This window comes from Microcaecilia unicolor, chromosome 13, assembly GCF_901765095.1.
Source record: "Microcaecilia unicolor chromosome 13, aMicUni1.1, whole genome shotgun sequence".
In the NCBI taxonomy this organism is placed as follows: domain Eukaryota; kingdom Metazoa; phylum Chordata; class Amphibia; order Gymnophiona; family Siphonopidae; genus Microcaecilia; species Microcaecilia unicolor.
This window is the reverse complement of record NC_044043.1, coordinates 4,635,097-4,648,584: the sequence shown is the minus strand read 5'-3', so window position 1 is coordinate 4,648,584 and position 13,488 is coordinate 4,635,097. Positions and strand designations below refer to the sequence as shown.

The 13,488-nt window shown below is 48.5% G+C and overlaps 1 protein-coding gene across 2 annotated transcripts in view; it reads right to left on the bottom strand.

Moving 5' to 3' along the window:
- The window catches only part of CLUH (clustered mitochondria homolog), a 152,167-nt gene extending 149,888 nt beyond the window's left edge, over positions 1–2,279 (bottom strand). The window contains exon 1 of one of the 2 annotated variants that reach the window (XM_030186225.1): positions 2,115–2,279. In XM_030186225.1, coding sequence (XP_030042085.1) covers positions 2,115–2,178 — 64 coding nt within the window. In that variant the 5' untranslated portion in view covers positions 2,179–2,279. Of the gene's footprint in view, positions 1–928; positions 970–2,114 lie in introns of those variants that run through there. The other variant, XM_030186226.1, reaches the window with a different exon arrangement.
- Between the last annotated feature and the right edge of the window lie 11,209 nt (positions 2,280–13,488).

Here is a 13,488-nt window from a genome sequence, read left to right as displayed (position 1 = left end):
CCGGTGGTTGGGAGGCGGGGATAGTGCGGGGCAGACTTATACGGTCTGTGCCAGAGCTGGTAGTAGGAGGCGGGGCTAGTGCGGGGCAGACTTATACGGTCTGTGCCAGAGCCGGTGGTTGGGAGGTGGGGCTGGTGGTTGGGAGGCGGGGATAGTGCTGGGCAGACTTATATGGTCTGAGCCAGTGGTTGGGAGGCAGGGCTGGTGGTTGGGAGGCGGGGATAGTGCTGGGCAGACTTATACGGTCTGTGCCAAAGCCGGTGGTGGGAGGCGGGGCTAGTGCTGGGCAGACTTGTACGGTCTGTGCCAGAGGTGGTGGTTGGGAGGCGGGGCTAGTGCTGGGCAGACTTGTACGGTCTGTGCCAGAGGTGGTGGTTGGGAGGCGGGGCTAGTGCTGGGCAGACTTGTATGGTCTGTGCCAGAGCCGGTGGTTGGGAGGCGGGGCTAGTGCTGGGCAGACTTGTACGGTCTGTGCCAGAGCTGGTGGGGCAGATTTGTATGGTCTGTGCCAGAGCCGGTGGTTGGGAGGCGGGGCTAGTGCTGGGCAGACTTATACGGTCTGTGCCCTGAAGAGCACAGGTACAAATCAAAGTAGGGTATACACAAAAAGTAGCACATATGAGTTATCTTGGGCAGACTGGATGGACCGTGCAGGTCTTTTTCTGCCCTCATCTACTATGTTACTATGTAAAGCGAAACCTGCCATGAAGGGCAACAGACGATTTGTTTTTCTTTTTAACAAAAACCGAAGGCTCCAGCCCCCCCCCCCCCCCCCCCCCTGTTATCCTAAGTTTAAGAGCCACGTGCGTTTCCCGAACATTGACAGCTCTGTTGCTTTAAGTTCCAAAGCTGTGCTCCCCCCCCCCGCCTCCCTCCCTCCCTTTCAGCCATGGAAAGTGTCTGCGCGGAACCATTTGGCGAAACTTACCCACCCCTCCAGCTGTCAGCCCTTTCCCCTCTCCTCGATAGGAGCAGCCAACAAGCCGCGCCCACCGCAACTACTTCCGGCGTCCCGGAGCGCACCATGTAGCAAAGAGGGGAGCGCGAACCGCTCGGCAAAGTCTGGCGCTTCTCCTTAGCCCTGCAAAACTAGGACCCCGATGCCCGTTCCCGAAACAGAACCGCCTGCACTACGCCTTTAACGAATCCCCATCCCCCACACACGAAGCTTTCCACGCCCCTGTGCCGCGCACGTCTCCTCCCCCCCTCGGGATCTTGCACAATGCCGTCTCCCGTGAAGGTGACCTTCATCCGGACAGGGGGCGGCTTTGGACTTTTCAGCTTCGCAAGGTCTCCGCTATTATGACGTCAGAAAAAGACTTGGGACGTTCGGAAAAAGGCATTGTGACGTCAGCTAAACAGGGCTGGGGATTTCTGTGGTTACAATCCCAAAGCTCTTATAGACAAGCACCTTAAGAGACCTGCAGTGGGAATCGAACCCCATTTTTAGGCCACTCCTCCATTCTATCCTGATCAGCAGCATCGATAGGAAGTTACACAGCACTCTATCGATCTAAATAGTACGAGGAGCTAAGCCACCATCAGGCAGATTTTCAAAGCACTTAGCCAAACCTATGGAACTTTGGAAGGCTAAGTGCTTTGAAAATATGCCTCCATGGGTGCCAGGCGACCACTTTTATAGCGATCTGGATTGCTATTTGCTTAGTTTAAGGACCATGTCCTCATCTTCATCTACAAACTCTCTCTGTGACTGACAGCAGCAGCAGCAAATCCATCTTTAGCTTTCCTGCCCGTACATTAGCGAATTCCATTTTCTACTGCAAAATCAAATCAAGATTCATAGAGTAAGTCAGCACTGTGCAAAAAGAAAACCTGATTTAAGTTTGTTCCCCAACTTAGAGTAACCACCCCCATGCCATCCTCCTTAGTCTAAGGCAGAATAGTCACAATTCTAGGAGTGCCTACTGAGAGGTGACGCTGTCCCCAATGATGCTTCTGCATATATTATGATCCAGAAAAATACAGTAAGCAAGCAGGGTCAGTAAAAGCATCAAGACAAGCAAGGTCGATAAGAGCAGGGTAGGCGTAATGAGGGCAAAGTCCAGATCAAGATCGGGATGAAAAGCACATACAGCAGCCTAACAGCTTCTTACCGCAGCAGGGCTCCGAATGCATCTCCGGCTGTACGTGACTACTGTCCTCCGTTTTACTAACCATGGCCCTTCGCTGTAGCTGGCAGGCAGGCAGTCACCCCCCTCGCCCTGTGCCTGTTGCAAGGACAGAGCCGGACCAGCCACACACGTGCTTCCGCCAGTAAACTCCAGCTGCTTATCTACGGCGACTGGCTGCGGCCAAACCTCACGGAGCAGGCGCAGTGTGATGCACTCAAATCTGCTCTTTCTTGAGCTGAGGAGGACTGTGGATACGTTTTGACAGTCTATTATTCAGCTTTCTCAAATATACTAAGAAGTTATGCACAATTAATTGCTTTTATTGTTACAAAATCAAAATAGAGCAGCATTGAACATGCTTTAGAAAGAAGTGCATGGAATAAGCACATTACACAATCAGGCTTATTTTCAAAGCACTTTGGGAGGCTAAGTTCCATAGGTTTATATGGAACTTTGGGAGGCTAAGTGCTTTGAAAATATGTACTCATGTTTTACTTTTCTCACCCAAGCAAGCCAAACCACCACAAGGGTGGAGGTACACAAATTCCTACGAAAAGTAGAATCTGAGGAAAGGGGGAGTAGGAGGCGTAGGCTCTTGAACAACACCAGTAGGCGACGTACATAGGAACAATCTCTTTATTTAATTATACACTCGACTCAACACAGCCGTGTTTCGGCGCTACAGACGCCTTCTTCAGGAGTCTTGTGATATATAATTGTAATCTACTTCTGTGCAATTGAATACGCTGAGCTTTTTTCCTGCATCGGCAGGGGATTACAATTGTAGCAGAAGCCTTGCTTTCATTCTCTTTGAGCTTAATATTCGTATATTTATATATCACAAGACTCCTGAAGAAGGCGTCTGTAGCGCCGAAACACGGCTGTGTTGAGTCGAGTGTATAATTAAATAAAGACATTGTTCCTATCTACGTCGCCTACTGGTGTTACTTTTCTCACCCACCGAGCCAGATGGTACCACTTTTCTCTCCTGTTTGCCGAAGCTAGGAACCTTCATTCTGTATTCCTGCCCCCAAGCTAAACAAAGCCTTTCATTTTTAGTCTTTCCTCCCACCTCCCTAAGGCTGGGTACCAGGTCTATTGCAAGTCTATGTGTGTGTGCATGTGTATATTAATTTACCTAACTTTGGGGGCCTTTTACTAAGGCGCGCTTGCGTTTTTAGCACATGCTAAATGCTAGCATCGTCCATATATTCCCATGGGTGTCTCTAGTGTGCTAAAAACGCTGGGGGTCTTTTACTGAGGCGCGCTTGTGTTTTTGCCATGGGTGTCTCTAGCGTTTAGCATGTGTTAAAAATGCTAGTGCGCCTAGGGTTACCATATTTTGTCCTCTGAAAAAAGAGGACACATGCCACGCCAACGCCACGCCAACGCCACGCCCCCTTCCCCACCCACACCACGTCCCTTTCAGATCCTCATCCCGCCCCGTCACATATTCCCCTCCCCTGCCCCCCCCCCCGTCACCTCCCCTTCCCTTCCCTTCTTTACTATCCTTACAAACATGCGTGCGGGCAAAACCTGCCGGACGCCCCGGACATGCCCTCAAAAAGAGGACATGTCTGGGGAAATCCGGACGAATGGTAACCCTAAGTGTGCCTTAGTAAAAGACCCCCTTTAAGTGCAAACACATACATCAGCTCAATGGCTGGTATAAATCAGTGGCGTAGCCACAGGTGGGCCGGGTGGGCCAGGGCCCACCCACTTAGGGCTCAGGCCCACCCAACAGTAGCACACGTTTAGTGTTAGCTGGTGGGAATCCCAAGCTCCGCCAGCTGAAGACTTCCCCCTGATGGTAATAAAAACGCTACTCTCCACGATACTGGCACCTGCGCATGCTCAATTTCCAGTTCATGCCTGCTTCAGACTACCAAGGTGGAAAGAAGCATTTTCCTGCCAGCTGAGATTTTTTTTTTTGGTGGGGGGGGGGGGGGGGGGGGGGGGGGGAGAACACTTGTTGCCCACCCACTTCTTGCTTAGGCCCACCCCTGCTACGCCCCTGGTATAAATGCCTGCACGTAACAGTAAGCAGTTAGGTGCTTAAATGCTAGTATTGTATAACCCATGCACCTAAGCAGGGGTGGCATGACCATTAGGCCACCTGAGGTGGGGACCTCGAGCAGCACTCTTCAGGAAGCGGCATCTCCCCACTCTTTGGGATGCGGCATCTCCTCCTTCCTTCCTCTACCCCGTTCGCGGCGTTTACCTGTTTTGTCGCGTTCCAAACCCAGCAGCAGCAGCGATTCCCATACGCTGCCATGCCGCTGCCACTCGCCTCTTCTCTTTACTCCGGCCATCTCTCTGGTGTAACTTCCTGTTTCATCAGAGGCTCAGGCAGCCACAGTAAAGGGAAGAGGTGGGTGCTGGCGGCAGGGCAGCGTATGGGAATCGTTGCCGCTGCCGGGTTTGGAACGTGACAGAAGGTAAATTCTGCAAACGGGCTGGAGGTAGGAAGGGGACAGCATGTCAGCTCAGGAGGGGGAAGCATCTTGGCATGGGGTGGGGAGCGGCATCTCAGCCCGGAGGGGGGGTCAGCATCTTATCTCCGCCTCAGGCGGCATCTTGCCTTGGGCCACCACTGCACCTAATTGCCTGACATGCCCATGCGCCTCCCAAGTCGTCATCCCTTGAAGCTGTGTGCTCTAGAATTTGAGTGCGCAACTTATAGAATAATGACTAAGGGCGCCAATTTGAACCAATTCAGGTTGTTTATAGCCTACTGTTTGTTAACCCCAATTAGCTCATTAAGTTACATGCACAACTGACCTTATTCTATAATCTGCATGCACAAATTTGCACACTAGTAACCTAATAAGTATCGGCTGATAAAGACCTGCATGGTCCATCCAGTCTGCCCATCAAGGTGACTAGAGTTGAATCTGGCTCTCTGCACAGGTTCCACTTCATGATCAAATACTGGTATCCTTTATCTCCATCGTTCCCTGGGACACAGACTGTAGAAATCTGCCTGGGACCAGTCCTATTTCCCAACTACTGGAGTTGCCATCAAAGCCCACTCCAGCCACATCTTGATTTGTTTTGGCCATTTACAAGACCTAGAATGTAGGGTTGCTGAAAAATGGCCAGCGGTAGTGTAGACGCGTGTTTTGGGTGCACGCAGAATCATTTTTTAGCGCACCTGTAAAAAATGTCTTTTTAAAATTTTTGCCGAGAAAAGACGTGTGGCAAAATGAAAATTGTCGCGCGTCCATTTTGGGTCTGAGACCTTACCACCTGCCATCGACCTAGTGGTAATGTCTCATGCGGAAACCAGGCGGTAATGACCTATGTGCGTCAAATGCCACTTGATACGCGTAGCTGACGCGTGCCAGAAAATAAAAAATATTTTTCGGACGCGTGCCAAAAATGAAATTACCGCAAGGGCCACGCTGTAGCCAGGTGGTAACTCAGAATTGGCGCGTGTCGGGCATGCGTAGGCACTTACGTGACTTAGTAAAAGGGCCCCTATGAGTACATAAGTACATAAGCATCACCATGCTGGGACAGACCAAGGGTCCATCGAGACCAGCACCCTGTCACCGACAGCAGCCAAAAGAACAAGCAATTTGTAAAGCATGAGGTCGTCTGCATATAGTGATAGCTTAATGTTAGTATTATGGATTCTAATTCCAGTAATAAGAAGAGATTCACGAATAGCAATAGCTAGGGGTTTCCATAACCAAATTAAATCATAAAGATGATAATGGGCAACCCTGCCTGGTGCCTCTGGTGATTGTGAAAAGTGTCCGATAGAGCATCGTTAACATAAATTCTGGCCAAAGGGCAACTATATAGAATTTTAATCATATTTATAAATGTGTCTTTAAAACCAAACCATATTTGGGTTTTGAATGAGAATGAGAAAAGTCATTCAACTCTATCGAAAGCCTTCTTGAGATCCAGTGCAATTGAGATAAAGTCTTTTTTTCTTATCATCTTTCAGTGAGAGAATGTTACAGAAAAGCCTACCATTATCTGTGGTAGATCTTTTGGGGATTTTAGTCATGGTGAATTATATGAGACAAGCAAAAACGCCCGTTTCAGAACAAATGAAACGGGCCCTAGGAAGGCTGTCGTCTAAGCGTTTTCTCGTTTCTCTCCCCTGCCCTCCCCTCCCTGTCCAGCGATTCTCCTGTGCCCTGCCCTCCCCTTCCTGTCCAGCGATTCTCCCCTGCAGGGCCGTGCTGACACGGTAAGCGAGGTAAGCAATGCAGGGGGGCGCCGACCTCTAGAGGGCGCCACTCACTTGCAAAATCTTTTACCTGAAGCAGTGTTGCCAGGTGGGCGGTTTTCCGCGACCCGCCGCGGGAAATTTTTGCCCGCGGCGGGTTGCTTTTTTTTGGGCTCCTTTTGGGTCGTTTGGGCGGTTTTAAAAGCGTTTTTTTCAGCCACGGGGGGTGGGGTTAGTGATGTTTTGGGCGGGTTCGTGATGTTTTGGGCGGGGCCGATGATGGGGGAGGCGGGGCCGGTGACGGGGGAGGCGGAGCTGATGACGGCGGGGGCGGGGTTGATGACAGCGGGGGCGGGGATGATGACGCGGGGGTGGGGGTGTCAGGGGTGGGGTTTGACTTTGGGCGGGTTTTGGACTGGATTTGGGCTCGATTGGGTGGGAAAAAATTTTTCCAGCTGGCAACCCTGAAGTTGTGATTCTCCTCTCTCCCCTGCCCACATCAGGAAGTGAAGGTAGCCCAGCAGTGACACAGACGGACACCACGCTGCTCTGCTAAAGCTGCTTCAAAGAGTACAACCAGCAGCTATTTATGGCTTTTGTGTGTGAACAACTTTCATTCAGGGTGAGCTGGAACAACATTCAAATTAAAGAGAACAGGTTTGGAGGCAGGAGTGCAAGTGAGACTGGGGAGAAATAAAAAATAAATAGTGTAATTGTTATCTGTAAGTGGTTCAAAGTTTTTGTTTTTTGAGCATGTACACTGAGAGGAGGGCAAGGCATGACTGCAATGATGTGTACATAATTATCATAGCTACAGCTAAAATCCATTTAATTGGCTGAGGAAGTTCAGCTGACGTATAGTGTAGAATAGCTGGTAAGTAAAATCTGATTGCTTTTTTTTGTGTGTTTGTTTTTATATAAAACATTCTGCTTGGATAGGGAGAGTTTGTGATATTTGAAAATACATTTTGCTTTAATGAAATTGCTAAACTTTAGAGTCAGAGACTTATCAATGAGGGATACATACAGGAAGCCCTGGAAACAGAGTTAAGAGGACAGATACCAGCAACGGAATCAGACACTGGGCCAGCATGATCAGAAAAAGAAAGTCACCAGCCAACAAAGGTAAAAAAAAATCGTTTTATTTTCATTTTAGTGTTTGGAATATGTCCACTTTGAGAATTTAGATCTGCTATCTTATTTTGCAATGTATAACAGTCTCCAAGAGACTGGGCTCCCAGTGAGCCAGGGAGGTCAGACTGTGTAAAAGAGATGAAGAGGACCCCCCCCCCCCCCCACCCCCACTGTAACAAAGACAGGAACATGCATAATCAAAGCTTAGGTCTCTGCAGTTACAAGGGCCGGCCATTCCTAATTATGCTAATAGTTTTTAATAGGCTAAGTCCCACTGAAAAGCCTCTTTATAAAGGCAGTGCTTTCTCTGGAGAGCAGTGTTAAGAAACAGCAGGAATTGTGTTTATTTTTTTAAACTGCTTTCCTGTGTAAGCTAATTTACAGTTTTCTAGTATATGCTTGACATTGAAGGGTGTGGTAGACCCTTTTGTCAGGTCTGGCTGGGCCTGTAGTTTTCAGTCTAAAGGAAAGACAGGTAGCAATGGAGAAACATCTAATGAAGAAGTGAGACGGGGGGGGGGGGGGGGGGGCACCAACTGATAGTCTGCAGGGGGGCACCAGAGACCCTTGGCATGGCCCTGCTCCCCTGCCCTCCTCTCCCCTCCATGTCCAGCGATTCTGCCCTCCCCTCCTCTGCCCTCCCATCCCATCTCATCCATGTCCAGCGATCCTCTCCTCTACTCCATACCTGAGGTCGCAGTGGCGGCAGGCTCGGCTTGGCTCGCATCGCCTCCAGCCTTCCCTTGCCTTCTCTCTCAGTGTCCGGCCCTCCTCTGATGTCATTTCGTCGTTCCACGGGACTAGGGTTACCATATGGCTCCAGAAAAAGGAGGACGGATTGAGCCAGCCGGGTTTTACTTCCATTGCTTTCCATTGAAAGCAATGGGCAATTACTTCCATTGAAAGCAATTGCTTTCCAATGAAAGCAATGGAAGTAAAACCCGGCTGGCTCAATCTGTCCTCCTTTTTCTGGAGCCATATGGTAACCCTACACGGGACACTGAGAAGGAAGGGAACGCTGGAGGCGAGCTAACGTAAGCTCATTAGCATACGGTTACAAACCCAGCCAGCCAGCCAGCCATCCATCCAGGGATGCAGATTGACCAATTATTATATAGAGAGATAAAATTGGAGTCAGGCGGGAAGCTAGGATTTTAGCATAAATCTTGCTATCAATATTAATAAGGGAGATAGGTCTATCATTAGAGACCAAACATGGATCTCTCCCAGGTTTAGGTATTACTATAATTTGTGCTTCTGTGACAGAACCTCCTATATCATGATCACTTAGGGGCCCTTTTACTAAGCTGTGGCAAAAATTGGCCTGCGGCAGTGCAAGCACGTCTCTTGCGCATGCGTCTGGCCAGTTTTTGCCGCATCCTGGAAAAAGGGCCTTTTTTAAGGGGCTAGAAAAAAGGACGTGTGGCAAAATAAACACCAGTGTGCATCTATTTTTGGCCTGAGACATTACCGCCACCCAGGGGCGTAGCCAGATCTCACTGTGGGAGGGGGCCAGAGCCCAAGGTTGGGGTCACATTTTCAGTGTGCCCTGCTGCCTCCCCCACCGCCATGCCTCGCCTCCTCGCCCCCCCCCCAACGCCCTTCTCACCTCGCCGCTTCCCCTCACAAATACCTTTGCTGGCTTGGGTCCTCAACCCCGCCAGCCGAAGCCTTCTTCAGCGCCGGTCTCTGGCGCAGCCGCGTTCGCTGCCTGCCCCCTGCTTTTCTTTCTTCTTGCACCTCCTGTGCACACTGATGCTGAGCGTCAGCGTGCACAGGAGGAGCAAAAAGAAAGAAGAGCAGGGGGCAGGCAGCCAACGTAGCTGCACCCCGGCACTGAAGAAGGCTTCGGTTGGCAGGAGTTGGGGATCCCTGACAGCCAAACCAGGCCCCCATGGCCCCCCATAGCTACGCTCCTGCCACCACCTATTGACTTAGCAGTAAGGTCTCAAGCGCTACCCAGGTGGTAAGCATGCAGCGCATACCCACTGCCGGGTAAGCGCCAAGTGGTAGAAAATGGAAAATATTTTCTGCTGTGTGTTTTCAGCATGTGCCAAATTCAGAATTACCGCTCGGGGCACGCGGTAGCCAGGTGATAACGCAGAATTGGCATTCACTGGACGCATGGAGACCTTTCTGTGCTTTTGAAAAAGGACCCCTAAGTACATTGGAGTAATATGTAAAAAGAAAGGGAGAAACAGAATCCAATAAACTTTTGTAAAATTCAGCATTAAATCCATCGGCTCCAGGGAAGAGATTTAATACCTGATTGAATTTCTGTAATGGTTATGGGAATGTTTATAGTGGGTGACTTGTGTGACTGAGTTTTCTTAAGAAACCAACTATGTCTTGGGAAGTAGCACTGGATTCAGTGGTGTAGAGTGATTTATACAATTGCTGAAATTGAGAAAAAGATTTCATAATTGGGTGACTGTCGTATTGTGATTTGAGTGAGACTACTTTAACCTTATTTATTATTTAGATTTTGCTCATACCTTTTTCAGTAGTAGCTCAAGGTGAGTTACATTCAGGTACTCTGGCTATTTCTCTGTCCCAGGAGGGCTCACAATCTAAGTTTGTACCTGAGGCAATGGAGGGTTAAGTGACTTGCCCAAGATCACAAGGAGCAGCAGTGGGATTTGAATCAGCCACCTCTAGATTTCAAGACCGGTGCTGTAACCACTAGGCCACTCCTCCACTTGTTATTCTTTAGGGTTCTACATGGAAAGTTGCTACTGTTTGAGATTCTGCATGGAATCTTGTCACTCTTTAGGATTCCAGAATCTTGCTATTCTTTGGGGTTCTACATGGAATCTTGTCACTCTTTAGGATTCCAGAATCTTGCTGCTCTTTGGGGGTTCCACATGGAATGTTGGTATTCTGTGAGATTCTGAATGGAATCTTTATTTAATTATTTAGATTTTGCTCACACCTTTTCCAGTAGTAGCTCAAGGTGAGTTACATTCAAGTACTCTGGATATTTCTCTGTCCCAGGAGGGCTCACAATCTAAGTTTGTACCTGAGGCAATGGAGGGTTAAGTGACTTGCCCAAGATCATAAGGAGCAGCAGTAGGATTTGAACCAGCCACCTCTGGGTTGCAAGACTGGTGCTCTAATCACTAAGCCACTCCTCCGCTTGTTATTCTTTAGGGTTCTACATGGAAAGTTGCTACTGTTTGAGATTCTGCATGGAATCTTGTCACTCTTTAGGATTCCAGAATCTTGCTATTCTTTGGGGTTCTACATGGAATCTTGTCACTCTTTAGGATTCCAGAATCTTGCTGCTCTTTGGGGGTTCCACATGGAATGTTGGTATTCTGTGAGATTCTGAATGGAATCTTTATTTAATTATTTAGATTTTGCTCATACCTTTTTCAGTAGTAGCTCAAGGTGAGTTACATTCAGGTACACTGGATATTTCTCTGTCCCAGGAGGACTCACAATCTTCTAAGTTTGTACCTGAGGCAGTGGAGGGTTAAGTGACTTGCACCAAGATCACAAGGAGAAGCAGTGGGATTTGAACCAGCCACCTCTGGATTGCAAGACCTGGCCACTCCTCCACTCACACTTACGTATTTTACCTTTCAGATAACCAGCTAGCAGATGGCCTGCTAATTCTTGTACTTGTGTCTTGATTTTGTTAAGGATTCAAAAATAAATGGAGTGCGTTTTTTTTTTTTTTTTTTTTTTAGAATATTTTAACTCTAAACGTCTGATGTCAGTTTCTAGGAGTGTTAACATTCTCTTTTCTTTTATTTTTTTCTGCCAGGATGAAATAAAACTAATGATGGAATCTCTTGTGAAAGCTTTTAAATTATCCCACCGAGCAGATAGGGATGTATCAGCAGGATTGTGTAATTCAGAGTAGACTTCTAGTGTGTGTTTAAGCATTGTCATGAAATCAGAATCAGTGAGAAATTTGGAATTAAGCCTCCATTGAGGTTTTGGAGTATTGGAGTTTGGAAGCAAGATAATTATCTGAATTGGAGCATGGTCTGATATAGAGGTAGCTAGTATTTTGGTGCAAGGAGTATAGGCAATGATGTATCTTCTGTAGACACAGACTGACGCAACAGGAATTTTCTTGCAGCTCAGAGTAATAGGTAAAGCTGGGATCTACTCAAAATTCATCAATCCATAACAGATTATTTGCAAATCCTCTCCTGCTCTTGTCTAATATGAACACTGTTATGAGATTCTGCCATTCAAACTGTTTATGAGGTGACAGGTAGTATTTTTTTTTTATTATGTGGGTTTATACTTTTTTTGGTGTTTTATTTTATTATACATGTCTTTTTTAATCCTTATGATGGTTGCTAGTTTTTCCTACGTAAGCACACAACTGTGGAACGCACTACCAAAAGCCTTGAAAATGACGTCCGACCACCTAAACTTCCGGAAATCACTACAGTGGCGTACCAAGGGGAGGCAGTGGGGGCGGTCCGCCCCGGGTGCACGCCGCTGGGGGGGGGGGGGGGGGTGCCGCGCACCGGTCAGCTTCGTTCGTTTCCATGCTCCCTCTGCCCCGGAACAGGAAGTAACCTGTTCCGGGGCAGAGGGAGCATGGAAATGAACGAAGCTGACCGGCGCGCGGCACCCCCCTCCCCAGCGGCGTGCACCCGGGGGAGGGGGTTCTTTTGCCAGGGTGGGGGGTGTCCTTTCGCCGGGGGGGGGGGGGGGTCGCGCTGCACCGGGGGGGGGGGGGGGGGCGCTGCACCCGGAGGGCGGGACGCATCGGCGATCCGCTCCGGGTGTCAGCCCCCCTAGGAACGCCACTGAATCACTAAAAACCAACCTGTTTAAAAAGGCGTACCCTACCGATCCAACTTAAATGCCTAATCTCTGCAACACAACCAAACTAAAGCACGTAACGGACATAACACAACTCTTCCGTTCTCCGATTCCCTAATGTGGCTGTGCCACATGAACTTGATCTTACCACAACATCACCCTGTATTTGTTCACACCCGAGCCTGCAAAGGCCTCTCCGGTACTATGTAAGCCACATTGAGCCTACAAATAGGTGGAAAAGTGTGGGATACAAATGTAACAACTAAATAAATAAATCGCTAACAAGTGGTCTTAGCATGTGTTTACGTGGGTCATTCCCACTTGCTAAGGCCATTTTTACCACAGGGGTAAAATGGCCAATTTGTCCATTTTCAGTATTCATAACCATGCACTAATTATCCCATTAGCATGTGAGTGGGTGGAGGTGAATCGATTTTTCACTCATTCAAAAAGTACAAAGACCAGGGGACACTCGATGAAATTGCATAGAAATACTTTAAAAACAAATAGGAGGAAATAGTTTTTTCACTCAACGAATAGTTAAGCTTTGGAACTTGTTGTCGGAGGATGTTGTAACCGCGGTTAGTGTTTCTGGGTTTAAACAACGTTTGGACAAGTTTCTGTAGGAAAAGTTCATAGTCTGTTATGGAGATGGACATGGGGAAGCCACTGCTGTCTCTGGGATTAGGTGGGGCGCCAGGGGAGCGGAGTTCTGCCGGCACTGACGCCTTTCTTTTTTCGTCATGTTGCACTGAGAATATGCGCCAGCGGAAGTCCACTCTCGCTCCCCCTGCGCCGTCAACCTGGCTCCGCTTCTGATGGAATGGTGCTACTAACTGGGTTTCTGCAGGTACTTGTGACCTGAATTGGCCACTGTCGGAAGCAGAACACTGGGTAGATGGACCATTGGAAAGCCACCGCTTGCCACGGGATTGGTAGCATGGAATGTTGCTACTATTTGGGATTCTGGCAGGTACTTGTGACCTGGATTGGTCTCTGTTGGAAGCAGAACACTGGGTAGATGGACCATTGGAAAGCCACTGCTTGCCACGGGATTGGTAGCATGGAATGTTGCTACTATTTGGGATTCTGGCAGGTACTTGTGACCTGGATTGGTCTCTGTGGGAAGCAGGATACTGGCCTAGATGGACCATTGGCCTGACCTATTATAGCAATGTAGCTGCACTGATCGATTAGTGCAGAATATGCTCATTCTCTGCTACCTTATTTTTTAGCATGAGGGTA